This window comes from Branchiostoma lanceolatum, chromosome 14 (genome assembly GCF_035083965.1).
Source record: "Branchiostoma lanceolatum isolate klBraLanc5 chromosome 14, klBraLanc5.hap2, whole genome shotgun sequence".
NCBI classification, from domain to species: domain Eukaryota; kingdom Metazoa; phylum Chordata; class Leptocardii; order Amphioxiformes; family Branchiostomatidae; genus Branchiostoma; species Branchiostoma lanceolatum.
In genome coordinates this window covers 2,816,741-2,844,578 of record NC_089735.1, presented here as the reverse complement: position 1 = coordinate 2,844,578, position 27,838 = coordinate 2,816,741, and the positions used below count along the sequence as shown (strand labels likewise).

General features: G+C 39.9%; 2 protein-coding genes across 7 annotated transcripts in view; both read right to left on the bottom strand.

Moving 5' to 3' along the window:
* Window positions 1-354: 354 nt before the first annotated feature.
* Window positions 355-4,555, bottom strand: LOC136448363 (lysosome-associated membrane glycoprotein 1-like). The gene is made up of 2 exons (XM_066447781.1): window positions 4,258-4,555; window positions 355-2,332 (listed from the first exon to the last, which is right to left on the bottom strand). The coding sequence occupies exons 1-2, from the start codon at window positions 4,394-4,396 to the stop codon at window positions 978-980; spliced, it is 1,494 nt and encodes a 497-aa protein (XP_066303878.1). The 5' UTR covers window positions 4,397-4,555; the 3' UTR covers window positions 355-977.
* A 1,591-nt stretch (window positions 4,556-6,146) lies between these two features.
* The window catches only part of LOC136448360 (cGMP-dependent protein kinase 1-like), a 63,868-nt gene continuing 42,176 nt past the window's right edge, over window positions 6,147-27,838 (bottom strand). For 4 of the 6 annotated variants that reach the window (XM_066447775.1, XM_066447776.1, XM_066447777.1 and 1 more), the window contains 15 exons: window positions 26,880-26,943; window positions 20,742-20,819; window positions 20,222-20,316; window positions 19,114-19,179; window positions 18,432-18,521; window positions 16,072-16,131; window positions 14,273-14,405; window positions 13,785-13,915; window positions 12,987-13,076; window positions 12,556-12,697; window positions 12,204-12,367; window positions 11,884-12,006; window positions 10,787-10,849; window positions 10,021-10,087; window positions 6,147-9,733 (listed from right to left, as the gene is read on the bottom strand). In XM_066447775.1, coding sequence (XP_066303872.1) covers window positions 9,638-9,733; window positions 10,021-10,087; window positions 10,787-10,849; window positions 11,884-12,006; window positions 12,204-12,367; window positions 12,556-12,697; window positions 12,987-13,076; window positions 13,785-13,915; window positions 14,273-14,405; window positions 16,072-16,131; window positions 18,432-18,521; window positions 19,114-19,179; window positions 20,222-20,316; window positions 20,742-20,819; window positions 26,880-26,943 — 1,462 coding nt within the window. In that variant the 3' untranslated portion in view covers window positions 6,147-9,637. The remainder of the gene's footprint in view (window positions 9,734-10,020; window positions 10,088-10,786; window positions 10,850-11,883; window positions 12,007-12,203; window positions 12,368-12,555; window positions 12,698-12,986; window positions 13,077-13,784; window positions 13,916-14,272; window positions 14,406-16,071; window positions 16,132-18,431; window positions 18,522-19,113; window positions 19,180-20,221; window positions 20,317-20,741; window positions 20,820-26,879; window positions 26,944-27,838) is intronic. The other 2 variants (XR_010757865.1, XM_066447778.1) reach the window with 2 other exon arrangements.

Here is a 27,838-nt window from a genome sequence, read left to right as displayed (position 1 = left end):
CCGGATGTAGAACCAGAAAACGTATTTTAACTTTAATTTAATTGCTGGCTCCTTTTCATCATCATCATCATCATCATCATCATCATCATCATCATGTAACCCGGATGTAGAAGCAGAAAACGTATTTTAACTTTAATTCAAGTGCTGGCTCCTTTTCATCATCATCATCATCATCATCATCATGTAACCCGGATGTAGAATCAGAAAACGTATTTTAACTTTAATTTAAGTGCTGGCTCCTTTTCATCGTCATCATCATCATACATAGCTTTATAATCGGAGCATGTATCATTTCCTATCGCTCGAAATACTGACACAAGGTTTTGCCATCACACACAATCACAAACAAAACACTTGAAACAGGTAAATTTATTTCAGACATACGGTACAATATACAATGTAGACAGTACCTCCAGGACATGGTGATCTAGTAAGTTACTACAGACGTTACACTGCTAACTCTTTTTATTCACTTCCTTACGGAAACCTGGGCTAGTTTACAAATTACCTATCCACCTAATCGCGGCACGATTCCATGCAGTATTTCAATACAACTTGAACAAAACAAGCTACCAACGTTCGTCAGTAACACGGTTCCTATTAACTTCACATCTTTGCAGATAAATCATTTGAATTTACAAAGCATTTACGTAAATTTCATCTAATAGAAACTTCAACTACATGTATGTATATTTTCTTATTTACATATTGTAACATTTACTGGTATCATAAATTCATACTATCAACATCAAATACATCAGATATGTACGAAAAGCACAAATCGCATGAATATAAGCAGATCTAGAATATATTTTGCTTTCTTTTTGACCTTCGTCTTCAAGCTATTGTACATATTCATAAACCTCTTCGACGCAACAGACTGTGACCAGGAATTTGGTTTTGGTAGTGTATACGTAGCAACACCCAGTTCTTTGTAAATCTTCAACGTATAGTCTGACTTAATATAAACAGTCCTGTTATATCAGTGCGCTGTACGCTTTCGCCCCTCCCCTTTTCCTCATCACGCAGAAGTAATGCCCTCCGATAAACACGCCCATGAACACGACTGGAATCGTCACGCCGAGGGCGACCGCCACGCCCAAGTTGTACTGAGGACCCTTCCCGTCTTCCGGACAAGTCTCTGCTTTGCTAAACTTGCCGTCCTTAACAGCAAACGGCTGAACTTGAACATGGCTGATGCTCAGCACGTGATAACGGTCAAGGTGGAATGACTCTTCTGCGTCGCATTTAAAGGACGAACCCATAGAAGCCGCGAGATGCGTATCGGAAAAGTTAGAGTACCGAACAACAACTGGTGCATCAGGGGCTGACGTGTCCGGGAACATGCTCCCGTCTAAGATGTATCCAAGACTGACTTGCGAAAGTACGAACGCGTTTTCCAGACCATCGAAAGTCACGTTAGCGTCGAAGGTAAACGTCAGGTTGAAGTCGCCACTCTGCAGTCCGAGAGTGATGTGGGAACTGTTCGGTCCACAGGATCCCCTTGACTCGGCGGATTCGGGTAGACTGATGAGGACTGCTGAATCGGCAGTTGGGGACGTAGAGTAGGTGATGTTGACTGTAATGGCGGCTTGTAGGATAAGACAGGGTTCTCCCGATTGGTTTACGAACCAAGTTCCCGACGCGGGTGTTGGGAAAGTCGTGGTCGGGACAGGCAGGGTCGTGTGGATGGTTGTGGTGGCAGAAGGCGTGGTGTCGGCTGGTGAAGTAGTCGTGTGAAGTCGTGTGGTTTTCGTTGGAGACGTAGTATTGGGGAGCACCTGCGTTGTATTTGGTGGTGTTGTGTGGACGTGGGTTGTATTGGGGGGAGTGGTGTACTGATGGGTTGTATTTGCAATTGGTGTAGTGTAAGTGTCAGTTGTATTAGGTGAAGAAGTGTAGATATGTGTTGCATTTGGTGGTGTAGTACTGTAAACTTTGGTTGCATTTGGTGATGTGGTGTAAAGATTAGTTGCATTTGGTTGTGTAGTGTAAATGTGGGTAACATTTGGTGGTGTGGTGTAAAGATTGGTTGCGTTTGGTGGTGTAGTGTAAATGTGGGTTGCATTTGGTGGTGTGGTGTAAAGATTGGTTGCGTTTGGTGGTGTAGTGTAAATATGGGTTGTATTGGGTGAGGAGGTGTACGTATTGGATGGTGTTGTGTGAATATCAGTCGCATTCGATGGTGTTGTAACATCCGTTGCATTTGGCGATGTATTTGTTCCCGTTTCATCTACCGTCGCATGGGGTTTTGAAGGAGAGGTAACGAAGAAGCGGGAAGGAGTGGCCTCGTCTGGAAAAATCGTGGCGGTTTTGGGCGGATCGGTACTTCCTGTATAGAAAGAGAAATAAAATCATCAAGAACAGTCACATTTGCAAGCAAATACATTATGTTACCTTCACGTGGTCTAGCCTAACAAACTACTGCTGTGTTTATTCTTACGCAAACACATTGATATACATTTTGTATATATATTATGTATATTATCGATGATGGAGCTTCACTGTATAGCGGACTACCCTGTATAGCGGAGTACCTCGGCCGATTTCTACTATTTTGCCAGCGATAGGACGGGGCCTGGTAGAGGCTATATGGCGACCAGCCCCTCAGCTCTGTTCTGCCACTTGCTACATTATACCATATAGATATAATCAACACTCAGCTACGACAACGTCTACAAGATGTTTATATACAAAATTGGCATTGCGCTATTCGAAACAATTCCAAACTTTCCTTTCTTTCTACCTTAAACAAGATTTATAAGCAAGAAAACTACCTCTCAAACATTAAGAGCCTCGACGTACGTAGAGCAATCACAAAACTCAGAATTGGCTGCCATAAATTAAGTATAGAAACGGGGAGATTTCAAAAACTCCCTATAGACCAGAGGGTTTGTCCATTTCGTCCAGAGGTAGTTGAAGACGAATATCACTTTTTGATTGTATGTCCCAAATATTTTGATTTACGTAATTCACTATACTCAATGCTATCGTTGGACTTACCAGGATTTATCTCAATGGACTTAAATAGCAAATTTAAGTACATAATGACATGTGACAACCCATGCATGGTATACATTGGGAAATTTATCAAAGAATGTCTAGACGTAAGAAACTCCTCCAATAATTGTAAAATCCCATTGTCATCCCATACTACTACACCATATTGTATAAGATAGACTAGTACACCATATTGTATAAGATAGACGGATTAGCCTAGTAGAATGTTATCTATGTACCAGTGAATGCCATACTCTGTACCTTGTACAATTGTTGAGCAATAAAGTTATTATTATTACATTATGTAATCTAACACCACAGGGTATCTGCTACTTTACCAGTAACCATGGTGACAGCCGCCTCATCATTGACCTTATTTGTTTGGAACAAAAGAAGAAGAGGAAGAAGAGAAATAAACGTGGCAAAAACAGTACGTTTCCCTTCCGTGAAAGTAAACATAATGGCCACCTGTATAGAAGGAGAATGAAATCAACGGCCACCCCCTACACGGCCTTGTCCCCCCTTTCAGATCCTCAGCTACATGACGTGCACTTAACACACCTTATTGACTGCCTGGGTTTTCAGTATATAGGAGAATCAAGAGAACTAGTGCTGGAAAGGCATCAATAATGTTTTACTTTGAATACAGGGCATGGTTTTGTGTTACATGTCGATAAATATTTTGCACTTATGTTACTTGACTCTATCATGTGTTACTGACTCTAAAGGGTGTATGGAATGGATTTAGATTAAACAGCTGAATCTTTTAGGAATATCTGAATACTAGTATTATAGTCTGTGTAACCGCCCTTCGACTAACACACCAGCTTTGCAGACACGCGGCGCGACAGCAGCTGGTTATATCACACTGAACGACCTGTCATACTTAACCTTTGCACATCTACATGTAGCTGTCAGTGTTGTTAAAAGCTATGTTCCTACAGGACGTCTTGGCAACGAGTTCCACTCTACGATAGTTCTGGGGAAAATATTCGCCATGCCCCATGAATACTACCTGTATATGATGCTAGACTTAACTTGTAACCTGTAACTGTGACTGTGCTCATTCGAGCTCTGATCCTTGTAAAAGCCACACACAGCAAGGCGAAATTAGTCTGGGTGTGGGCCGGAATAAAGTTCTAAATGGTAACTACGTGGCTACAGCGTCTTTTCTGAAGATATGCTCTGAGTGTGTACGGGTTGGCTTGATCATGAGGTTGTCCACTCCTATTTGCACGATGTAAGACTAAACGTTACCTGTCCCGCCGTTGTTGGTGACCTCACGCCTGGCGCCTGACTGCATGGCTGTCCCTGGGTCGGGCAAGGTAGAACTGTGCGCCTCTGAACAGCAACATATCAGCACCATCGCCACAAACCACCGGCACGGTGACGTCATGGTCTTCTTATGACCTCGCAGTCCCCGTAGTGTCGCCAGTCTTGTCTCTAGAAGGGGGAATCAACAGGTGTTCGCACGGTGGAAATGTTACCTGCGTCATACAGGTGAGAAACAGTTACCTGTAGGCGGAAGTTCAAAGGTCATCGGCCTTTGTTGTTAGCTGACGGCAGTGACAGTCGAACCGCAGGTCACCGTAGAACGCTTTATTTTCTTATTTACGGCGTTTGCCGCGGCACGATTTGACCCCGTTGCATGGGTGTAAACAACCGCCTGTCGGCAGCAAAAAGACTTCGGACCTACATAATGTTTATATTTTTTCACATCTACAGGATCTGCCCAACATAACCATGTAGTTATTTTGTGCACAGCAAATTGTCAGCGAGCGCTGTGGCTTTCGAAACATTGACCATTTTTTGGTCAGTATATTTGTGCGTGTATCATTGACGGTTCACCTGGAACCAACTAGATATTTACATCATCTGATAGCCCATTTCCTCACCTTTAAATTGATACCAAAGTCCCTTGGATAATTTTATGGGAACCGGTTTTGCCCCCAAAAAAACTAACAAGAGGTCAATTTGCAGGGCGTCTTATTCTGAAGAAGAAGACAAACACAATGTCCTTTTACCATGCTTTACAGAACTCAAAGCTTATCTAATGGCATTGGTCAACTTGCATATGAATCTCACTTTTCCTGGCTTCAAGATGATATTAGTCTTATTTGGAAATGTTTCAGAATATTAATTTTAGACGGCAAAACTTGAGCCGTAAGTTTCATCAACGTTCCCAACACCGGCTGAAAGTTGCAACATTGCACCTGACCTCGCCTGACCCCCGCGGCAGGAAAATGGAGCGTACTGGCTGGGTTCGGTCGTTCGAACGCAGGAGTTCGAAGTGATTGACTTCAAATTTGACTATTTTGTAAATATCAGGTACCTTGTACTAAAACCTCTGTCTGTCTGTACTTGACTGTTATCATGTCAATTATCATATTGCATGTGGTAGCCGCGTTCATACAGCTTTTAATTTACAAAAAATGGGCTTTGTTATGCCACGCGAAATGTATCGAAATGTATCCGAAGCGCAGGAGTGCACGCATCGGTAGCTAGAACTAGGCAGAAATTTCACCACCGCAAGGTAGACATTGTCGCAGTTTTTTCGGGGGCAAAACCGGTTCCCATAAAATTATCCTAGGAACTTTGGTATCAATTTAAAGATGAGGAAATGGGCTATCACGCGATGTAAATATCTAGTTGGTTCCAGGTGAACTGTAAATAAGACAAACACAAATAAACTGACCAAATATTCTTAATGTTTCGAAGGCCACAGCGTTCGATGTCTTTTTACAATGCACTAAATATCTACATGGTTATACCAGGCAAGTCCTGTAGATGTGAAAAAGTGTAAACATTATATAGGTCTGAGGTCTTTTTGTTGCACCACAGGTAGTTGTTCACACCCATGCAGCAGGGTCCAACCCGGGTCCGGCCGTGACCCGGAAAAAGCCGTCTTAGAGAAGGCTGCGCAGAACCGATGCGCATAGAGCTCTGCGGTTCGACTGGTGAAACGCAACTTTTGTTTCTTTTGTTAGCCAGAATTATGTGACAAAAATACTGCTATCTATGGCAGCTACACCATGTACATATTGGAGTATACCCACTCATTGAAAATATCTGTCCTGCCATTTTAGTCTTTCATACGAGCTTCCATACAACATTACAAGTCAATTGATTATCATGGGACTCGAGAGTATGTCCGCAAGAAAGTCTTTTTATTGTGTGAACATTATAAATGATGAACAACATAAATAATGTTTCACAGAGGGAAGCATCAGAAGCTGTGAAAAGACATATAACTACATGATGCAAGTATGACAACATTAGGTACCACAACACACGAGTACAATGAAAGTAGATTTGGTTTTACAGTAACAGATGTACAGTTGTATAAAATAGTCTTTGAGTACACTTAAAACACATTCATTATCTACATTTTCTACTATTGGATAATGGTAAACTGGAGTTCACTAGTTTTGTTGTGTATCTTTTATGGCACCGTTTATAACAGTTATTATGGATATATCATAGAGTTATGTATTGCATATGTATTGCAATAGAAGTTTGTTCAATGTTGGCATAAAAGTTTTACAGATGCACTGTGCAAGATTGGATATTGTTGCAGAATCTCCCTAGCCATGCGACTCTTGCAAACGGGCTTGCATTTTAACATATGTGAAAAAATATAGCTTGAAGGTTTAAGGTTTTTTCATTCTCATAATCTCGGTTCCCCCACTTATTTTGGGGTTTTCTTCTATTATGATATTGAACACTTTCAAATTAAACCACCACCAACACAGAACAATCTTAACAAGCCTGTCTCCAGAATCATTTCAAGCAGCATAGACCAAATAATATTGCCACAAAGTTTTATATGATATACATCCTTTTATTGCACCTATAGATTAGACAACTTTCCTGTACCCACTTTCATGTGTGATCTTAGCCTTCACAAACCTGAAACATGGTCAGGAGAGCACAAAACCTGCACTTTTTAAACAAGGTTCCGCTAAATAACAATTCTAACAAGAGCAATTATTTTTAAGAATACTTTTCTCAGAATCCAAGGTCCAACAAATCAAATTTGTGTGGCCTTACATGTCAAACTATTGTAACCGAAGGTTATGAAAAGGCTAGTCTTACCCTAAGTGACGCAATCTAAGACCTATCAAAAGATGGCCAGAAAATTATCTTCGACTTCAAGAAATTTCTGTTTCGTTCACTTTGCATGTCAAAGTTTCTATAGAAAAATCCAACAACAGTTTCAACATTCACATTTCATATCTCACAATGGTAGTTGTTGGGCATGATATGTATGACCGATGTCAAGTACTGTAACATGTATATATAGTACCGTTTGTACTAAATGTCTAGTCATAAGCAAATTGAGCCCTTCTTCTTAAATTGATGATCCAAGGAACAAATTCAACTACAAGTACATCTTGCAATGTGACAATCATTCCCCACATGTGCCACCCTCCTCAGCACGGCTGAATGCACTCGGCAAACCCTCCCGCATCAGTCCTGCCATTCTACCCCCTGATTCTGGCTCCCGGCGACGTCACCACCAAACAGCTTTCAGCCAATCAGAGGATTGGCACAAGCTCATCTTGTGGAAATCCTCAAGGGTAGTCTGTATAATGCAAACTCCAGCTGTCCGGGGGTTTCTCTCCCCTCCCCGTGGATAGCCGTTACAGGCGGCGAGCGGACACGGGGCTTGATTGAAACCAGGCTACCTCAAGGGACGCTATCAGCCAAACAGGTTACATCTTACAACGCTACTTCTGGTTCAGAACAAAATAACGGCTGCTGGTGCCAAATAAGGCTAGGTTGCTAATTATTCATGAGCGACTGTCAGTAACGTTTCCAGGAGCCAGAATCAGGGGGTAGAATAGCAGGGCTGATGCTGGAAGGGTTTCCCGAGCGCATTCAGCCGTGCTGAGGAGGGTGCACTGTGTATATAGGGTGTTTCTGTCCATCTGTTTTTTTCGGTGATAACCATTGACCTTGAGGGTATATCTAAATGAATGCTAGGAATGAGTTCCCAGGTTTACTCTCTAAACCTTGTAACTATGTGAAGATGTAACTATCAATGTTATTTGTTGTTAGCATCATTCACTATCTGTCGAAAGTTACATGGCAGTCTGAGGGTTTCTGTGCTTTTGTTGTGTCAATCTTGTACAATGTACAACATAAGATAGTTACTGGTGTAACATCTAATAATGAATGGAGTAAGAACACTAACATTACACTACTGGCATTATAATATAAAAAGTAGACTTCTCTTAAGACATGCCTGTAGATTTCAGGAACTATGTGCATTTTGAATGTCATCAACAAAACAGATTTGTCTGGGTAGGAAAACACTGTTTCTGCTCAATATCAACCGTCAAAGTGTCAATTGAAGACAAAATAGAATTACTTGTAATGAACATTGCCCAGTGGCACTCAGTTGTATAAATACGTCACAGACACGGCTAAATATCATGAAAATTAAAAGATGTTCAGTCTTAGCCTAGTAGAAAGGGACATTTCTGGTGCAGAATAATCCTAGACAAGTGTTCACAATTTATTATCTAAGCTTAAGGTTCCTAATTTTGTCTAAGAAATTTTGCTGAAGTGTCCTAAAACCAGGGCTGTCTCCAGGACTCATTCCTCCATCTCGTGATGCAAATTTGCTTGTTGGGACAGGAACAAAATTACTCTCAGTCTGTTAAAAAAATTTGAACTTCATGATACGAAATCAATGAACATGTATTTTCATAAGCTTAAAAAGACAGATCTAACTACAAACATCAACAACATGGGTCACCAAAAAGGTGGGATGGAAAATCTAAGACTGGAGACAGCCCTGTTTGAAATACACCAAAAGAAATCCACAGCTACATGTAGTCAACTACAACCTTTCATTGTTTTTAGATCACAGGCTGGCTACTTTGGACATCATCTGAGTCGAGTTCATGTAACCGTTATATGGCACAACATGTTTCTAAATTGATAACCTTGCCGAAATTTGTATTCATCAACAACAACTCACAACATGAAAGTACATATCTGCATGGCACATTGAGACTACTGAGATGTATCTGAATATACAAATTTCTCTGATCTTGGATCATATACTGTACATATATACATTCTGTGATATGGTCTTACTGATATTGGCAACAACCAAGCACATCTAAAGCTTGATGCACATTGTTAAAAATGAAATGATAACCTTTCTATTAACCTTCTCCCTGCTGCCTAAATCCATGACCAAAACAAAATTGGTGCTTAACGGCTATTTTAGCAGAATGAAGGTTAAATATCACAGGCCAATCATTGAGGCCTAACTTCCTGCAAACATCCAACAAATTGAATTGGTGTGGCACCAGAAGGGGTAACTACCATTAACATTAATCCACCAGGTTACATAAATCCACCACTTTGAAAAACAGTGGGTTTGAGAGATCTCTAGTGCAGCACCGCCCCAGGTTTGCACAGTTTAGATAAACACGAGTGCATTGTGCTGCAGGATTTTGGGTTGAAGATCTGTTTGGAAGTATCTTTCAGGGTGGCGGAATTATGTACCCTGATGGAATTATGTTAGCAGGTGTTATAGATTTGACACAGTACACAAGCCTTTATCATCTGCCAGTGATTCTCCATTTTTTAATACAAAGTCTCAGTTATGTCCTTCTCTCTAGAAGTCGGTGTCCCAGCCAGAGGTCTCCTCCGGGGGAATGTCAGTCTCTCTAGAATATTTGTCAAAGTTGCTTGTGTCGTTTGGTCCTCGCACCTGGAACATATATGATCGAATATTAGGATATTAGTTCGTTTTTATCTTTGTATTGCATACCTGGTTAGCTGTATCATGGCATAACACACCAGGTTTGTACTCGTTTTGATAGGTGCGGCGGGTTCTTCATTCGTATTCCTGTATGCTTGTGAGTCCTGGACTCCGACAGCAAAACTTTAAAAATGAGTACATTTATTAAGAGAATGGACAGGCATGACACATTAATATTAACCCGAGAGGGATTGAAAAAACCTCAGAATAACTTAAAATAAAAAAACAAACTTTACCCTTGGAACAATAGGGGGTTGTGTTGACTGTGTTGTGAGTCCATCCCAGTCAAAACCCTGGAACCACCTGAAAAAAAAGAATTCTATTTAATTTTCTTCTTTTTTTTTCTTTAATTTTTTTATTTATCTAATGATAGTAAGTTTCATTTTGTATCTGTTAACTGTATCCGTTCAACATGTTTTGTTTTGTTGTTACCTGTACAGCAATGTGCAATAAAGGGCTTCATTCATTCTTATCGCAACAGTTCATGTACATTATGCATGTTACATACATTATAGAGCGGGACCTGACTCTACAAGCCTGGAAAGTCTCTTTGCTACCACCTTTATGGTGTATTTACTGATCTGTCCCCACCAAACATACCCCAGCTACACGTCTACTGGTTTGTCCCCACCTAACCTAACCCCATCTTTGTATCTAAGATGACTTGAAGGAGTTTACTTCTGCTTGAAGAACCTATTTCAGAACCAAGGACATTACCTGCAGATTCACTGCCAAAAAATACTGTAAATTCATTTAAGTTTGCATGGTTTTAATTTCGTGGTAGGGAGAAAATGGAGTGCTCGCGGTGGTTTTAAGTTAGCGTTTCAGACAAAAGTAAATGGGGGTTGGGCAAAAAATGTTTGCAGTGGTTTTCAGTTCGCCGCGAAGAGCTTACCGGGAAAACCGCAAACATAAAACCACCGCAAACATTTCTGCATTTACAGTATCTATAACGTAAGCTGTATGTGTATTCATAATGCAATCAATGACATTTGTACTTACTTGTGTTTCTTGATGTCGTTCATTCCGTTCTTCTGATAGCCCAACCTCTCCGATGGATTCTCTCTGGTGAAACACAACCAATAAATTGTGTAAAGATGTTTTAGTGTTGTAGTGTGTATGTTTGTTAACTGAGGTGCACAACACCAGCATTTGCTGTCTGGTGATCCACAATGTATTGTGTTGATGCAATTTCAATTACAGAGGTGTCTAAGTATTCATAATTATGACTTTGATGAAATTTGTTGAGGTTCATGGAATACATACAAATTTTATGGAATTCATACCATCCATTACTAAGCAAAATTACAAATTCTACAGATTTCATATGATCCACTACTAAGCAATATACAAATTTCAAAGACTTCATATGATATACTAACAGTAAGGATCGTATGTATTCCGTAAAACTTGAATGTATTTTTCTTAGTAGTGTTACGGAATTCATAGGTTCTGGAGTTTTACAGAATACATTGTACATACAAATTTTACAGAATTCATACGATCCACTACTAAGAAACAAATTTCAAAGACTTCATAAGAGTTACTGATAAATTATGCTTGGGTCACATTTTCCAGCCGGGACCCGGCCGGGCTGTTTGCGGAAACGAAAAATTAAAATGTATATCAATAAATATGCACAAGCTATGCTCTTGAATCATTTTTGGTACGTTTTGTGTTTTTTGTTGTCTTTTATATCATACTTTTTGTTCCCAAACACTGTCCGGCCGGGCCACAGATTGAAAATGTGACCCAAGCACAAGTAAGGATCGTATGTATTCCGTAAAACTTGTATGTATGTTTCTTCGTAGTGGATCGTTTGAATTCTGTAAAAATTGTATGCATTCCATTAAACTTGTATGTTCCTTAGTAGTGGTCGTACGAATTCCGTAAAATTCTGATGGGTTCTAAGGCACGGCTGAATAAAGAAAGAAAGGTTAAAGCGTTAGCGTTGACATACTTGCATAGCTTCTTCATCCACCACTAAGAAATATACAAATTTTTGTGTATAAAATTTGTGTGTATTCCGTAAGATTCTAATGGGTTCTAAGGCACCGCTGAATAAAGATAGAAAGGTTTAAGCGTTTGCGTTGACATACTTGCATAGCTTCTTGATGAGATGATTGGCATTTTTGCCAATCTTCCTGGGAAACTCGACAGCGTCGATGCCCTTCAGGATCAGGTTGTAGGTCTTCATGGGATCGGAGCCAGAAAACGGCGGCCTGTGGAAGATAAAACACGTCACTGGATAGTTTTCATTTATGTTTTTTTGTGTAAAACCTGGTTCTCCAGTTCTTTCCTTTAGTCACTGACGAAAGACAGCAGGTGCTGTCTGAAACGCCTGACTGTTTCAAAATCTTATCCTGTATGTCTTATATATCTGAATGAGAAAAGTAATCAAACGAAGAGTTTTCCTTACGTTCCAGTCAGTAGTTCAAACATGAGGATGCCGAGGGACCAGACGTCGGCGGAGTAGTCGTGTCCCTTGTTCAGGATGATCTCAGGCGCAACGTACTCAGGAGTGCCGCAGAAGGTCCATGTCTTGTGCCCGAAACCGATCTTCTTGGCAAAGCCAAAGTCACACTGAAACAAGAGTAAATGTTCACTGCCAGTTCTAGCTTTAAACAAAGCTTGCAATCAGATGTGGAAAGGCCTTTATTGTGCCGATGGCCGGCAAAGCTGGTCAAGGGGCTGTTATACCAGTTATACAGATACAGGCACATAGGGGTGTTAGCACAAAGGGCTGACTCCCATCCTGGTTTGTCCCTTACCAGTTTGACGTAGCCCCTCTGGTCCAGTAGTAGGTTCTCAGGTTTCAGGTCCCTGTAGATGATGCCCCTGCCGTGCAGGTAGGTGAAGGCTTGAACCACACATGCGGTGCAGAACCGCGTCGTGTGGTCATCAAAAGAACCTCTGCAGGAAAAAGTAACTCCGTTAGATATTGGCAAACAATTACCGCTATAAGTAGCCGAGCGGTGAGAGGCAGTACTCCAGTCAGAAGCTCTGAGGAAGGTGTCTGATAGACATCGAAACGTTAGCAGGTGAGATTACCTGGTTGTGAAAAAAGAATCTCCCATATCCCATATTCTACCAACCAGATGAAATTATTTTCGGAAATATTTCCTGTTTCCCTTTGTCCACCTACATGACGTTATGTCATAAAGCTGAAATAAAAAAAGATAAATAAAAAAAAAGAACTGACCTGTCTCTTAATATGGTCCAGAGTTCTCCACCCAGGCAAGGCTCCATCATCATGTACACATACCTGGTGTCCTTAAACGTCTTGTACAGCCTGCAGGGGAGGAGGTGGTATTGTTTAGCATTTAGTTTAAGAATATTGTTTATTGGTCAGAAATCACCCGCAATGGCAGCCTTTCTAGCGCTGAATTGATGCAGGGTTATACAGGTTTCACACAATACACAACATATACATATCTTATCCACACTTGCATTATGTGGAATTGTCGCAAGGGTCTGGGCGGCTGCCATTCGGCGCCACCAGGTGACCTCAATACGACCTTCCCCAAATGAAGTCAGGTACCCATTTGCACCTGGGTGGAGTGAGGAAAGTCGTGTTAAGTGCCTTTCCCAAGGGCACAACATCGGTGACATGACAGGATTCGAACTTCGGACCTCTTGGTTCTGAGCCGAACGCTCTGCCGTTGCGCCACACGACCCCACGACTTTAAGTTAAAGTTAACTAATTGATTTGATTTTGATTAGAATTGCAACAGTGCAATACACGTGGGACACAGTCAGCTATTGCTGGTGTCATGACCCAAACACATAATATACCCCATTTTACACTTTGGGTGAGGATAGTCATGTAAAGTGCCTTTCCCAAGGTCACAACATTGGTGGCGCCAGGGGATTCACAGGGGATTGCGCCACACGATGCCACTCAAGTTACAGAAGTAACAGAACAAGTAACAGAAGCGCAGAACAAGTAACAGAAGTGCAGACCACTACACCACAGGGACACCAGGCAGGAACCACATACTTTATGATGAAGGGTGAGTTACAGGACATCATGATGGCCTTCTCGGAGTAGATGTGCTCTTGTTGTCTGGTGTTGACGATGTGTTTCTTCTTAAGGCACTTCAGAGCAAAAGAGTTGTCTTGCCACTTCACCTAGTGCGATGGTAAAGAATTATAATAATCATATGACTGGTTTATTTGCAACACACATACCATCGCAGCCTTTCCTGGCTGAATTTGGGGTATGAGACATAATTCATTAAAATTCATTCAATAACTGTACCATAATTACAATAACATTATAACACTACACTTCATAAAAAACTATAATTCATTCAAGACAGAGAGGGAGAGAGAGAAAGAGGGAGAAACAGAGAGGGATAGAGGAAGAGAGAGAAAGGGAGGGAGAGAGAAAGAGAGAGAGGGATAGACAGAGAGAGGCCAAGACTGATGAGGAAAATAGAGTTAGGGAGAGACAAACAGAGAGAGATGACAATATCTGCATTTTACCAGCTCCACTCTCCCAAAGCCTCCGACCCCCAGGGTGGCCACAATGTCCAGGTCATCCAGCGGCACCTTGGCGTACTGCAGCACATCCTGGGCGGGTCCGTTCACTTGGTCGCTGGACGATGGAATACTGGTCCTGAAAGTTACAAATACTCTATTGTTCCGAAAATAATTTTATCAGGTTGGTAGAATATAGGATATAGGAGGTTCTTTGTACACAACCAGGTATTGTTCTCACCTGCTAACGTTTCGATGTCTATCAGACACCTTCTTCAGAGTTTCTGACTGGAGTACTGCTTCTCACCGCCACCTACATGTACATCGGCTACTTATAGCGGTGAGAAGCAGTACTCCAGTCAGAAGCTCTGAAGAAGGTGTCTGATAGACATCGAAACGTTAGCAGGTGAGAACAATACCTGGTTGTGTACAAAGAACCTCCGATATCCTATACTCTATTGTTCTTTGTGAACTGTTGCCTAGGCTTTTTTCCAGGTCTGGATATGTTCCTTTTTCTCAATTTTGCTTTGAAGAACAAATTGTTGAGTGCAGAAGGCACGAGAAATCACAGAACCATAACCCCCCGTGTCATCATTCTGAAAAATTTTGATTAATTTCACTTTTCACACGATATCACAATAATTTTTGAAGAATTAAATATCACAGAATTGACATTTTGATGCACTATTGTATTATGGAATTGGTTCAAGCACATTGGCTACAAAACCTTACCATTTAGAAACAAAAGAAGTTGTTATTTTTACAAGAAAATGAAAAATAATTGTTAGATAAGTTGATAGGCAAGTTTTCCAGAGTTTTAGAAGCTAACTGCTCTCAATTATCATGTTCTATCGCATTTAGAGAGAGACATATTGAAGGCAAAGTTGTTGCAAAGTTATTTCAATTTACCATTTAAGACAGAGAAAGGACTGATATTTTCAAAAGGAGAGGTGTTAGAGTTAATGACAGTGGCCACACAGTCGGCACGGCTGACTTCGCTTTGATGATCACATCAAAAGTTCATGGTTGAAACAAACAGATTCCTTCGGATGGCAAACAGGGAAAACAAACGAAACTCACGACAACCATTAACAAAAAAGGAAATAGGAATAGAAAGACTCTTTGTATATGCACAACCAAGTGTTTTATTCAACTGACGTTCCGGTGACCGTCTGTCACCTTCCTCAGGGCAAATCTGACTGGTTCATATTGCACTACAGCACAGGTGTTGCTGCTTATAGATGCGGTCCCAAAAGTATACATACAGAGATAGTTAATGCAGTGCTTTTTAATTGGGACCGCATCTGTAAGCAGCGACACCTATAGTTGCAGTACTGCCCTGGGGAGGGTGAAAGACTGTCAGCGATACTGGTATATTTGGAGTTTCTTTTATCATAACCAGGTAATCTCACCTGCTGACGTTTCGGTGTCTGTCAGACACCTTCTTCAGAGCTTCTGACTGGAGTACTGCTTCTCACCGCTATAAGTAGCCAGTCAGAAGCTTTGAACAAGGTGTCTGACAGACACCGAAACGTCAGCAGGTGAGATTACCTGGTTGTGTAAAAGAAACTCCAAATATCCTATGTTATACCAACCTGATGAAATTATTTTCAGATGTCATTGATACTTGGGTCTTGAATAAAACACTCACACTTTGTCTTGGTTGTGTACAAAGAACTTTGTTATCGAATAGGAAACATGGGATTGAGCCAGGATTGTGGGGAAACACACAGAGGAATGAAAGAATTCTGTTTCTTCGAAACCATGAACTTTTGAGATGGATCCTCGGGGATGGTAGTACTTACTGACTCTCCTTGGAAGAGGTGCTGGACTTGATATCTTTACTGCCTCGTTTCTGCAGTATTCTACACATACAACAACCAAGAATCTTGCAAACGGGTCCATGATAGAAGCTTGCACATGCACACCTTCAACCGATTGGCGTCATTTGATTGGTTGGTGATCGTAATTAACTTGATTACCGTGTAATTATTCGGAAAATTTGCACTACTGAATGCTGTGGTGCTGTAATTATTGAGTTGAGTTATGTTTTGCTGAGATTTGATCTTAGTGGCAATCAAAGAGTCTTTTTTGGAGCAATTAAATCATCTGTTATGACAGAGATCCATTGCTGGTACCTTTATATGATTGGGAGGAATAAATTGTCCTTAGTGATTGTACACCATCCACTAATAAAAGTGACACGTGAACTTGGGGAATATGAGTACGATTAGCAAATAAGTAGGATTAAAAACCAATTATGATTAGATCCTGGTAATGAGAATAATTCTTCCAGGTTGCATGCAGAGAACTTTATAAAATCCTAATCTGATTCAGTTCTGAAATTAATAACTCATCATTATCATGATCACAAGTATGTACATCACACAATGGAATGAAATGCACAAATTGAAAAATCACATCAGGCGTGAGACAATATAGAGTCCATTCCAAGTCACCGCGAGGGTTTTATAATAATATTTGTTATCATTTTGAAAAATTTCTAATAAAAGAATATCTGACTGACAATAGTTCTAAATTTTTCTAAAACATCAAATACAAAAATATGAATTTATTTGAATTTAATTAGATAATTTAGAAATATTTTGAAAGCAACTGCACAAAAACCTCTTTATTTGTAATAATTTCTAAACATCTATGTGATTATTCAACTTTTAGAAATATTAACAAGAAATGGTAGAAAATGGTTAACAATGGTAGAATGCTGATTGCCCCCATAAAAGTAGGTGCTAATCTGGCCCTTCTGTCTGCCTTTGTACATCTTTAGACTTCACTGCAAGACACCGCTCGGTCCTTTGTGGAAAGCATTCTTCCCTAAACTTCACAAGGATGTGTGAATTACTTTCTTCCCAGCCCTCTGACCTATTTATAGAGATGTTACAAATAATGGTAAAAAATGGTAAGAAATTGTAAAAAATTGTAAATAATGGTAGAATGCTGTTACCATTATTTAGAAACCATTGTAAATATCATATTCTACATCATGAATATTTCTAAAGTTTTAGAAAACTTAAGAAATATTTAGAAAGTTGAAATCACATTCAAAATATTTCAAAAGTATCAACTCTCTTACACAAATAATAACAATAACTTGAAAATAGTTCTAAATTATGACAATAACAACCCTCGCGGTGACTTGGAATGGACTCTAGTACACTACCAAAAATCTTTTTTGTTATTCTTTCTTATTTTTCTTGTGTTGAGAAAGATTTTCTTATACAAAGGAAAAACAAGAAAATTCAAGAAACCTTCTGGGAAGTATTGCCTTTGTAAACTCTTACACAAAGAATTCTATTCTTTTTTGTTCTGAATTTAACTTATTTTAAGAAATTATTTCTAGCATGCTGTTTTTCAATAAGAATTTTCTAGAAAAAAAAGAAAAATGTGCTTTCTCTGGCTTAATATAAGATTTGTTTTTTTGTTTCGTCAAATTTGTATTCTTACAGATTCTTCCCATGAGTTATTTTTTCTTGAAAATTTGATTCTACTAGAATTATTTTCTTGAGAAACTTAAGAAAAAAATTCTTAGATGCAATTCTTGTTTGTGCTTAAAACAGGGATTCTTGTATTCAGAATAATATTCTTGCCGACCGAAAAATTGTCTTTGTAGAAGGAAAAACAAGAAAAATAAGAAAAACGATTTTTGGTAGTGTACTACATTTGTGACAAAACTGGAAATGATATAAGGTTACACCTTTTTCACGCGGCCGCCATGATGGAACAAAAACGAGACCAACGAGGCAAACGAACTAAAATATTTACGGCATGCGCTCCCATTTACGTTTCCTCCCAAATCACTCTAAGTTCTAAAATGTGATATCCAATTATAAAACTAGACTTAAGTGTAATGCACAGAAAAAAACAGCAATTTGAGCTGTGTTGGCCGATCCCATAGTCCCCCCCCTCATCCGTCAAAACGTTGAAATTCAAAATAAAAACATGCAGATATTTAATGGACATGCAGCCTGGTCACTTGCTACAAATGTATAACCACCGAATAAAACAACTGAGCAACGAAGCAAACAAGGTGGTTTTATAAGGTGGTTATAGCAAATGATCAGGGAATATGCATCATAGCCAATGTAAAATGTGGACTGCTGATTGGTCAATGTCGCCTGGCTATACGATATGACTTAAGACATACCTGGCTGCTCCTCTGTTCTCATCTTCAAGACTGTATTGTTCATCCACCTTCTTAATCTCGTTCAGCGGACCAATCAGCTGGTTGAAGGCTCTGATATTCGTAAAAGAAGTGAGAAATAGATATACGATCTTTAAGGAAGTCTTGGTGGATGAAATTACATTAATACAACTATCATGCCAAGACTCAATCACTATTAAGACGGCACGTTATGAGCTAAGTATAATACTTGATATAAGATATCATGATCATAAAATTAGGTACTAAATTTGCTGTGAATCATAGCAAGTGATTTTGCAAAATTCGCACGTTTTGACGGTGTTCTAAGTACAGTCTATTCGACTAGTCACAATTTCCTTGACAAAGATAGAATCATTATATTATATATATATACTGTATATAAATATATATATGCGTGTGCGTGTGTATGTATATCTATGTATGTATATATATACCTATTGTGAATAGACGATATACATGTATATATACACACATATATATATATGTACATGTATAATTGATGATTAATATAATTCAATGTTATAAATGATTTTTCCCATTGACACAAGCACTGAGAATCCTGTCTATAGTGACCACCTGTACACATAAACCAGATTTTATTGGTCCCCAAGTGGTCTTCTTGGGCAGTTTTGTCTGTGTATTAAATAATGTTAAAATAACTCACACTCTGTCCAGTGTAAGACATTTCACCCCTCCAACAGCGATGACGTTTGCTGTTCTTTTTTCTTCACTGTTGAAAACAGCATACGAAATAATCAGCACAAAATTGAAGTCTACAGCAATTTTTTTTAAAGGCACCCAGAGCATTTTATGTGGCTTGAAAACTGGAAATATTCTAGTTGCTGTAATCTTTATGAAATTGACATTTAATGCCACTGTTTACCACAGTTGTGTGCGGATTTCTTATCAAAAGTGTTAAAAAGCGGCACAACTTTTAGTTTCATGCGCCTAGTGTAAATAGACCAGTACCATAGCCCCGCCAACCTCCGTCAAAGCGTAGAAATGCAAAATTAAAACATAAAAATGCAAATATTTGACGGACAGGCAGTCACTCTCTCATTGTGTCGAACCACTAATTGTGATGGACAGTCAGGATCAGTCTATTAGGGCTTAATTGGATATTCTATCAGTTCTCACTGCACAACGACATCATATTTTTGCTTCTTTGATATCGATATGTAATGCTATAATAGTGTTATTGAAACTTACTATGTGTAGAAATTACTAGAAATTGGAGTTTTTTTAATTCAGGTTTCAAGCCTCATAAAATGCTCTGGATGCCTTTAAAGCCATGGTTATAGTCGCATTTTGCAAAACGATATTCTTGTAATCCTGATGTATTGCAAACTATAATGCCAAGGATAACAAGTAACCTACCAAAGAGTGCCAATTTATTAATTGACTTAACAATGAATGGAATGATTAATTATATCATGATGTAAGATATTATGACTATTAAAACTGAAAACTTAACTTTGACGAAAGCAGAATTCACATAATAACCATAGATGAGAAAAAGAAATCAATAATCTTAATGGTGAGAATAAAGAAGAAAACACGTTTTCAAGAAGTACTTATTTTGCCCCATTTTCCTCAGCGCTTTTCCAATACATGTATCTATAAACTAAAGAGACCTAGTCACGCATGTCTGTAGCACCATACATCAGAGCCTGATGCTTGCGAATGATTGATTGATTGATGGAATGTCCCATCTTATGACATTGTCACAAAACCAGATATCAGCAAAACCGACAGAGGAAAGTTGAGATTACCTGAGAAGTGCTTTCTCTCCAAACGTCTCTCCCCGTCCGAGTCTCCTTGTCAGTTTTGGCTCTTCTTCTCCTTCTATTTTCTGTGTCACTTTAACCTGTGAAAGATCATAAATAATTTTTCTCAATAGTAGAAGTAGCCCCGTGCCTTTAACATTTCCAAAGGCTGTTGCCACAATCGCTCTGCATTTAAGAATAGTTGAACTTATTCCCCAGTTGCTACGTTTGTGAAGGTTAGACATCCAGGTAAACAATATATAAACTTAAGACAATTCAAACTCTACAACTGGATAAAAATTTGGAGATCTATTTCCGGACGTTTCGAGTTACATCCATCGAGTTCTGCTACTGCTAGTTCACTTAAGTGACGCTGAAGAAGAGTGATGGATGTCACTCGAAACGTCCAGAAATAAAACTCCGAATTTTTATCCAGTTGTAGAGTTTGAATTGTCTTTATTTATTCCCCAGTTGAAGCGCCGTCATGTACACGTTGTGAGGAGACTTAGAAGATTGACAGGCTTACCTCCCCCTCAATAATGATGAAGAAAGTATCTCCGGTTTGGCCCTCTCGGATGATGTACTCTCCTTCATGGTAGAAGTCCTGCACGACAAAGTACAGGGAAGTAATAATGGTTATTAAGAAAAGTGAGGTAGAGGTGAAGCAGGCGACTTCAGGCTGAAGATGAAGCATGCCACTTTTTGTAAGCTAGTCGTGCAATGTTTTTTTTATCGTTTTTTATTGGTCAGAAATTACCCGCAATGGCAGTGCTAAATTGATGCAGGGTTTACAGGTTTCACATAATACACAACATATACATATCTTATCCACACTAAGTCTTGCATAACATGTATGTGGAATTGTCGCAAGGGTCTGGGCGGCTGCCATTCGGCGCCACCAGGTGACCTCAATACGACCTTCCCCAACTGAAGTCAGGTACCCATTTACACCTGGGTGGAGTGAGGAAAGTCGTGTTAAGTGCCTTTCCCAACGGCACAAGATCGGTGACATGACAGGATTCGAACTCGGGACCTCTTGGTTCTGAGCCGAACGCTCTGCCGTTGCGCCACACGACCCCAATGTAGCTTCACTCACATATTTAGCCAAGCACACTGGGTCACCCCTACTCTTCTTGATTGTGTTGGGTTCTTTTACGTGCAGAGGTCTGACACTTGAGGTTTACGCCTGAAACTAAATATCAATTTAAACTCTCTCATACACGAGGCAGCTGGGTTCACATAACCATCCAAAATGACGAAGGTAATCCCTTACAATATTTCCGAGCCTGGGTCGACCTTAGGATCGAACTCTGGCCAATGGATCCACAGATTTTGATCTACATATGGACAAGCAACGGAGCTGCCTTATTGCTTGCGCCACAGGGACTTTTACAGGAAAGTAATAATAGTTATTAACAAAACTGAGTTTGTTGGCAATCCTCAAAGCACACTCGTAGTTTGGGGTATCTAAAGTAGAGGACACCACATAAACTGATATGCCAGCACTTACTGGCAAGGGCATACCACACTTATCATTATGTTCCTTTCATTGCAAAGTCTCATGCTCTCCTCAAACATTGGACTGATACCATCCAAAATTCCTACATAAAGAGCTACAGATGCTACTAGCCTCTGAATATCATCATAACTTCATTGCATATTTGACATTGCAAGATATAACTTGACTGTATTATATATAGTATATCTTTTACTCTTTGAACGTAACTGGTTTTGAGCTACATGTCAACAAATTTGGAGTAAGTTTATATGCACAATTGGATACTGTAAATGCATCTAAGTTCACGTGGTTTTGATTTTGCACTAAGGGGAAGATGGAGTGTTTGTGGTGATTCACAGGGAACCTAAAACCACCGCGAACATTTTTGTCCAATATTGTAGCAGTTTGTGACTATGGCACTGCCGCTTACTAAAAACCACCGCGAACTCTCCATCACCCCCTTAGCGCGAAATAAAAACCACGCGAACTTAGATGCATTTACAGTATTTGATTTGATTTGATTGCACTTATAAACCTTGCAACCTATCCAATTACGTCTGTTGCAACGGCTTGCTTTCTGCCAGTCTTTTCTTCTTCCTGCAATTACGTCTAATTAAGCCTAATGGGCAGGATTCCTCTCCAGGATTGATTGGCGCTTTTGTTTGAACTTATTCGTACGTGGAGAAACGTTCAGACTCGATAGCCCTTCAGAAATGCAGAGGCAGAAACATCAAGGATGTAACTAGAGGACGTCCGGACTACCGTCAATACATGGATTGATCACGAGCACGTTTCTAAAGACTTTGATCAATGATTCCATACTCCAGCCTGTTCCAAGAAATCAGCTTCTAAAACTTAGCCATGGAAACTTGTTTTGAAGGATGATACTACAGGATGTGGTCTGGGGTATTTTAAGTTGAGTACGTGCTGAAAGGTGAATGTGCGATTGGCTCTAAAACATTTCCAATGGGCCATGTACATGTACATGAAATAAAGTGCCTTTCCCAAGGGCACAACAACAACGGGACAAATCAGGGAACCACGGATTTGAACTCAGTACCTCTGGATTATGGGGCCAAACACCCTGCCACTGCGTCACTGAGTATTAATATTGTCTTCTTGCTAAGTGTTACTTATTATAAGATAGTAATAATTTTTCAAAAGTCAAGGACCCGAGGAAATAAGTCAGTGTTCATATCTGAGGGATTGAAAACGAACATTCAAGTTTAGTTGCTGATGTTTGCCAGTTCAATTTCGAAGGTTCATGTCCCTGATCTAATACCTCATCTTAAGACTGTTCCTGCGTCTTCTGTAAGTTTGCTGGCTCTCACAGACCGCGATTGACATGTACATTTTCCAATTTTATAAGAGTCAGTCCGCAATATCGGCTGCAGTTATTTAGCACACAGAACTGAACACCAATTTTGAAAAATTGATGGACCAAGTACATCTTCCCCTCAGTAAACAAGCCATTGAGGTTCTAAAAGTTTGGGCACAGCACAGCGGAATTTAACACAAAAAAATGCTAGATTGGAAAATCGACATGAAAACAGAATCTCAAAGAAAAGTTTGTAGTTTGGCGCACAGTTTCGGGGAGTGAACAGGGTCAGGTGCAAGTTTTCACCCCAGCCTTCTGTTTTCATGATTTTTTTTGTTGCTGAAATTTAAAAAAAAAATCTGTTAACTAAGAAATTAGATTGGTGTGGCCTTAGGCGATATAAATGACTCGTTTTATGGATGAGATTCACATTCTCATTTCATTTTTCTATTTATCTTTATTCATAAATCTTTATTTAATATTTACCCTCTGTAAATGGTTTCATCAGACTGGTAAATCAATTCAACATAGTTTTCTCAAGTACACAACCTTATTTTTCTTCTCTGCAGATGTTCCAATTTTCTTACACTGATAACAACAGCAGACAGGTCTGCAGAGAAGAAAAATAAGAAATGTGTAACTAAGAAAACTATGTTGAACTCTTGCATCATGTTCTGGGTCCCAAGAGGACATTATCCCATCTATCAAGATGGTGTAGCTCCCCTGCAAATGTCAGACTCAAGAGAACTTGTGAGAATTATGGATGGTCATGTCTGAGAGAAGGCTGTGGAATCCACACCACCTGTAGGATAAGTGTAAATTGCATGTTTTCCCCCGGGCAATGCGGTGTTTAAAAAGCAGCTGCAGAAAGATAAGGCAAAGATCAATGTACAGTTCACAAGCTGGGTGAAGGCTCATTCATACCCTGGATCGGGGGCATGAAGTAATCTTTGCCATCAGGAGGGCACTTTTAACCGGTTTGTTCAATGCCTCAGGCCATACTTGAACACTTCTAGGAGGGCCTGCATGCCCCTTTTACATAGAGCGTAATCGGCCGTTTTAATTTTATGTAGAACGTTGCCGACCACTCCATAATTTAGCGTAGAGAGCAGGGAGGCTTTTCTGAATTTAGCGTAGAGCGTAGGGAGGCTTTCTGAATTTAGTGTATTAAGTAGCGGGCCTTCCGAATTTAGCGTAGAGCGTTGTCGGGACCCCCCCCCATGCAGGCCCTCTTCTAGGCATTGAACTTAGTTGATAGAAGATGAAGATGATTGTGCTAGGTCTGTAGAGAAGAAACATAAGGATGTGTACCTAAGAAAACTATGTTGAACTCTTGCATCCTATTAAGGGTCCAAAGAGGACATCATCCCAACTATCAAGATAGTAGCTCCCCTGCAATGATTGGTCGTGAAGGCTTGCAGTTTTTAAATAGTAGGGAATCAGTTGTTATCGAGAGTTTTCCGTAGCTTGGCCATCTGTGGCAAGAAGCTGCTGTTGTAGAAAGACTTTAAGACTGGTAATTGAACAATGTAACAATGTCTCATAGAATTTCAGGTAAAAAGATCCTGCCAATTTTCTTCCTTTGTTGTTTTGTATTTCCTTTCTCCAGCTTAACTTCTGCAAATTGTTTCTTTGACCTCCTTCAGATAATTTTTTTTCAGTTTGCCCCTACCACAAGGCTTCCTGGTCTACCACTCTTCCCTTTTAAAGTTTCCATAGTCTCATACTTGACACATTCATATTTCAATTTCAATTTCATTTTGATATCAAGGCTGTGCACTTTCTCAACTTAGACCTGAGCCCTTGAATGCCAATCCTTTTTAGACACGAGGATTTGCCAACCATTCTCACTTTTAACTCAGAATGCACAGATCTTGCTGCTCAAGTGTGATGCCACTTTAACATTCATATAAAGACACTTATTAGGTCTTATATATATATACATGACTGGCTAACTCAGGTTAAAAGAAAAACTAACTAGGAGATTCAACTCCCAGGAGCTTTTTATGTTGACACCAGAAAAGCAATTTAGTCTCATGAATGTAATGTAACGTTACATTATTCATACGGATGTGCGGCATATCTATTCGAGAATCAAGAGTGCCTTGACCCCATTTAAAAATGGCAATAATTGCATTTGCAAACTGTCAAATCTTATCTGGGTTAATTCTACCTGTAACAGCACGTCCTGCAAGCTAAATAGCTATAGTCGCAGATAACTAAACATAAAGGGGACAATTTTTCCTGTATATTTTGGAATATGGAAGTGTTTGAACATTAACATGTGTGGATTGTGTTTCCAAATAGTTAAACCTGGATTCATCAACATGTCATGACTTCTATAAAGGAAGTTCCTGGAGCCCCCCTCTCACTGGACCCGCGGCACGCTGGCGTCGTCGCTTCGGCCGATCGAATTGACAAAGCACTCAACGAATTTCATCGACAAAAACGAATCTTTTTAAACTTTCTGACGGGTGTTTTGTTGTATTTTTGGTCATACTTGTACGTTTTGAATGATATTCCCATTATAAAGTCAAGGGTAACACAAATCCAGTTTAGGACGCAGCGACGCCTCCAGCGTGCCGTGGGTCCAGTGAGAGGGGGGCTTTAGTGAAAGCCAACTAGATACAGCTAGGTTTCTAAGTACAAAGCGATTTCACACAAACTTTAAGGTCATCAAAATATTGCTTTACTCGGTTGGTACTTCAGAGATGAAAACAGGAACTTCTGCAAGAGGCTTAGCATGTTCATTTCTAAAGAGGGGAGCAAGGGCATTGTGCCCCCATGCCCTGACCATGCGCCCCCTTACCCTAGGGAGTAGATTCTCGGACATTCAGATTGACCATGGATGCTACCAGGTCTCATGTGGCCACAGTCTTCAACTGTGACCTGTCTGACCGTAATCTCCGTCCTCAAAAAAACTTAAAAAGTCACGGTTTGACTTAACATCCTTATTAATTAAATAAAAACTCCGCACTGTGAAAGGGTGGAACACAGACAATTTCCCATTCAAGTCGGTCCTCTTTCTCGTGATGCCCCCATACAATTTGTTATCTAGAGAAAGCCCTGAAGCCGACTAAAATACAGCTTCCTAGATACGAAGCAATTTCACACAAAACCTCTTTTAGGCATGACCCCTACACTTATCCTGAAGGTCAGGTCATTAGACGGACTGGCTGCAACATTATACAGTGGGCAGAGGATCCCTGGATGTGCAATTATCCGGGGCACCTTGCTAACAAGTCAATAGGTTCCAGTGTGTGTAACAAGTGTGGGCATGACTGGAATACCAGTACACTAGCAGTAAGCCAGATATTAGAGGATCTGTATATGGGCAGCGAACTTAAAACCACCACGAACACTCCATTTTTGCCTTAAAATAAAAAGCGCACAAACTTAAATGCATTTACGGTACCTTTAGGCTAGCAGCATGCATCAGCAAGCAAGGGGAAATTGTAACCTTTTACAATGTATGTTTAACACTTCTGGATAGAATCACACTCACGTTTGATCAAACCAAATGGGATTTCATGTGGAATTTTAACGCATCTCGAGTCCTCAAGAGGAAGGAAAGGTATTCAGATGTAAGGCCACACCAATTTAATTTCTTGGTTAACGGATTTTTTTAAATTTTAGCACCAAAAAAATCATGAAAATAGAAGGCTGGGGTGAAAACTTGCACCTGACCCTGTTCACTCCCTGAAATTGTGTGCACCAAAGACATGCAGTACAGACTTTCCTCTGAGATTCTGTTTTCCTGTTGATTTTCCAATCTAGCATTTTTTTAAAGATTCCTTTAACCAAGAAATTAAAATTGTATGGCCTAAAGGCATAAATGATTTTCTTACCACTTCAAGGCAATCTGCTATCTTGGAGAGTTTGGCTTGTGGTAGCTCTTTTAACAGGGTCACACTGTACAGAAAGGATAGAAAGTTCAGTTAGCAATGTTGTTATCACATGTACATTGTATAAAACCTACTCGTAGACAACATGGAATTTTGAAGTTTTATTTTATCTTGCAGTTACAGGTGAATGTTTTTTAACGTTGTCCTGAAACTACAAAATAAAATAAGAACTCACTGATTGTAGATCTGACTGACTCTGTAATTCCAAAGTTCTCTTAAAAAGTCAAAAATTCGAATACCGGATTCGGACATTGGAATTGACTTTCAAGGACACCAACTTTTCTCAATTTCAGACAGCTTCAAAAAAGTGAGTTTTCCCAGTCTGCCTGGCTATAGCCATTTTGTGATCCGACCCGTGGTGAGGCTCAGGCACCTTGGGTGATACAGAATACACTGTGATGTATTCTATATTATCACATAGCTAGATGGTGTCGACCAATCAGAAGCCTCCATTGCCCATGTGTTATGGGGCCATAACACACCCGTGCTATAACACACCACTTATTCCATTTTGTATAGGGGGTGTCTTTTTGATGCATTTTTTTCTTACCCTTGTTTAGAAAAATATTGTATTCTATATTGATAAGCTGTGGACGAAGGGGTGTGTGTATGAACAGTGTTAGTCCCAGCAGGAGAAGTGTGTAATTGTTATCTACCAACTTGAAGGTGGTGCTTTATTCTGATACACGACTTTACATCTCGGGTTGTAGCAATCCTGCAGTATGTTTTACACTTCTTGATTGATCACCATCTATGCAATGATGCTGAACCTAAATGGCTTTTCTGGACCTTCTCCAGAATTCCACCATCAACTGGACCACCCAGAGAGTTAACTGCCGAAAATGGTGTAGAAAGTCTTTCTTTAGTGTTGCATCGGAAAAGGGTATGGATGTTCTAACGAG

Excerpts from the sequence above, each read along its gene's own strand:
- LOC136448363 (XM_066447781.1), bottom strand. The coding sequence starts at position 4,396 with ATGACGTCACCGTGCCGGTGGTTTGTGGCGATGGTGCTGATATGTTGC. Across the intron at positions 2,333-4,257 it reads CACCAACAACGGCGGGACAG|GAAGTACCGATCCGCCCAAA; the intron begins GTAACGTTTAGT and ends CTTTCTATACAG.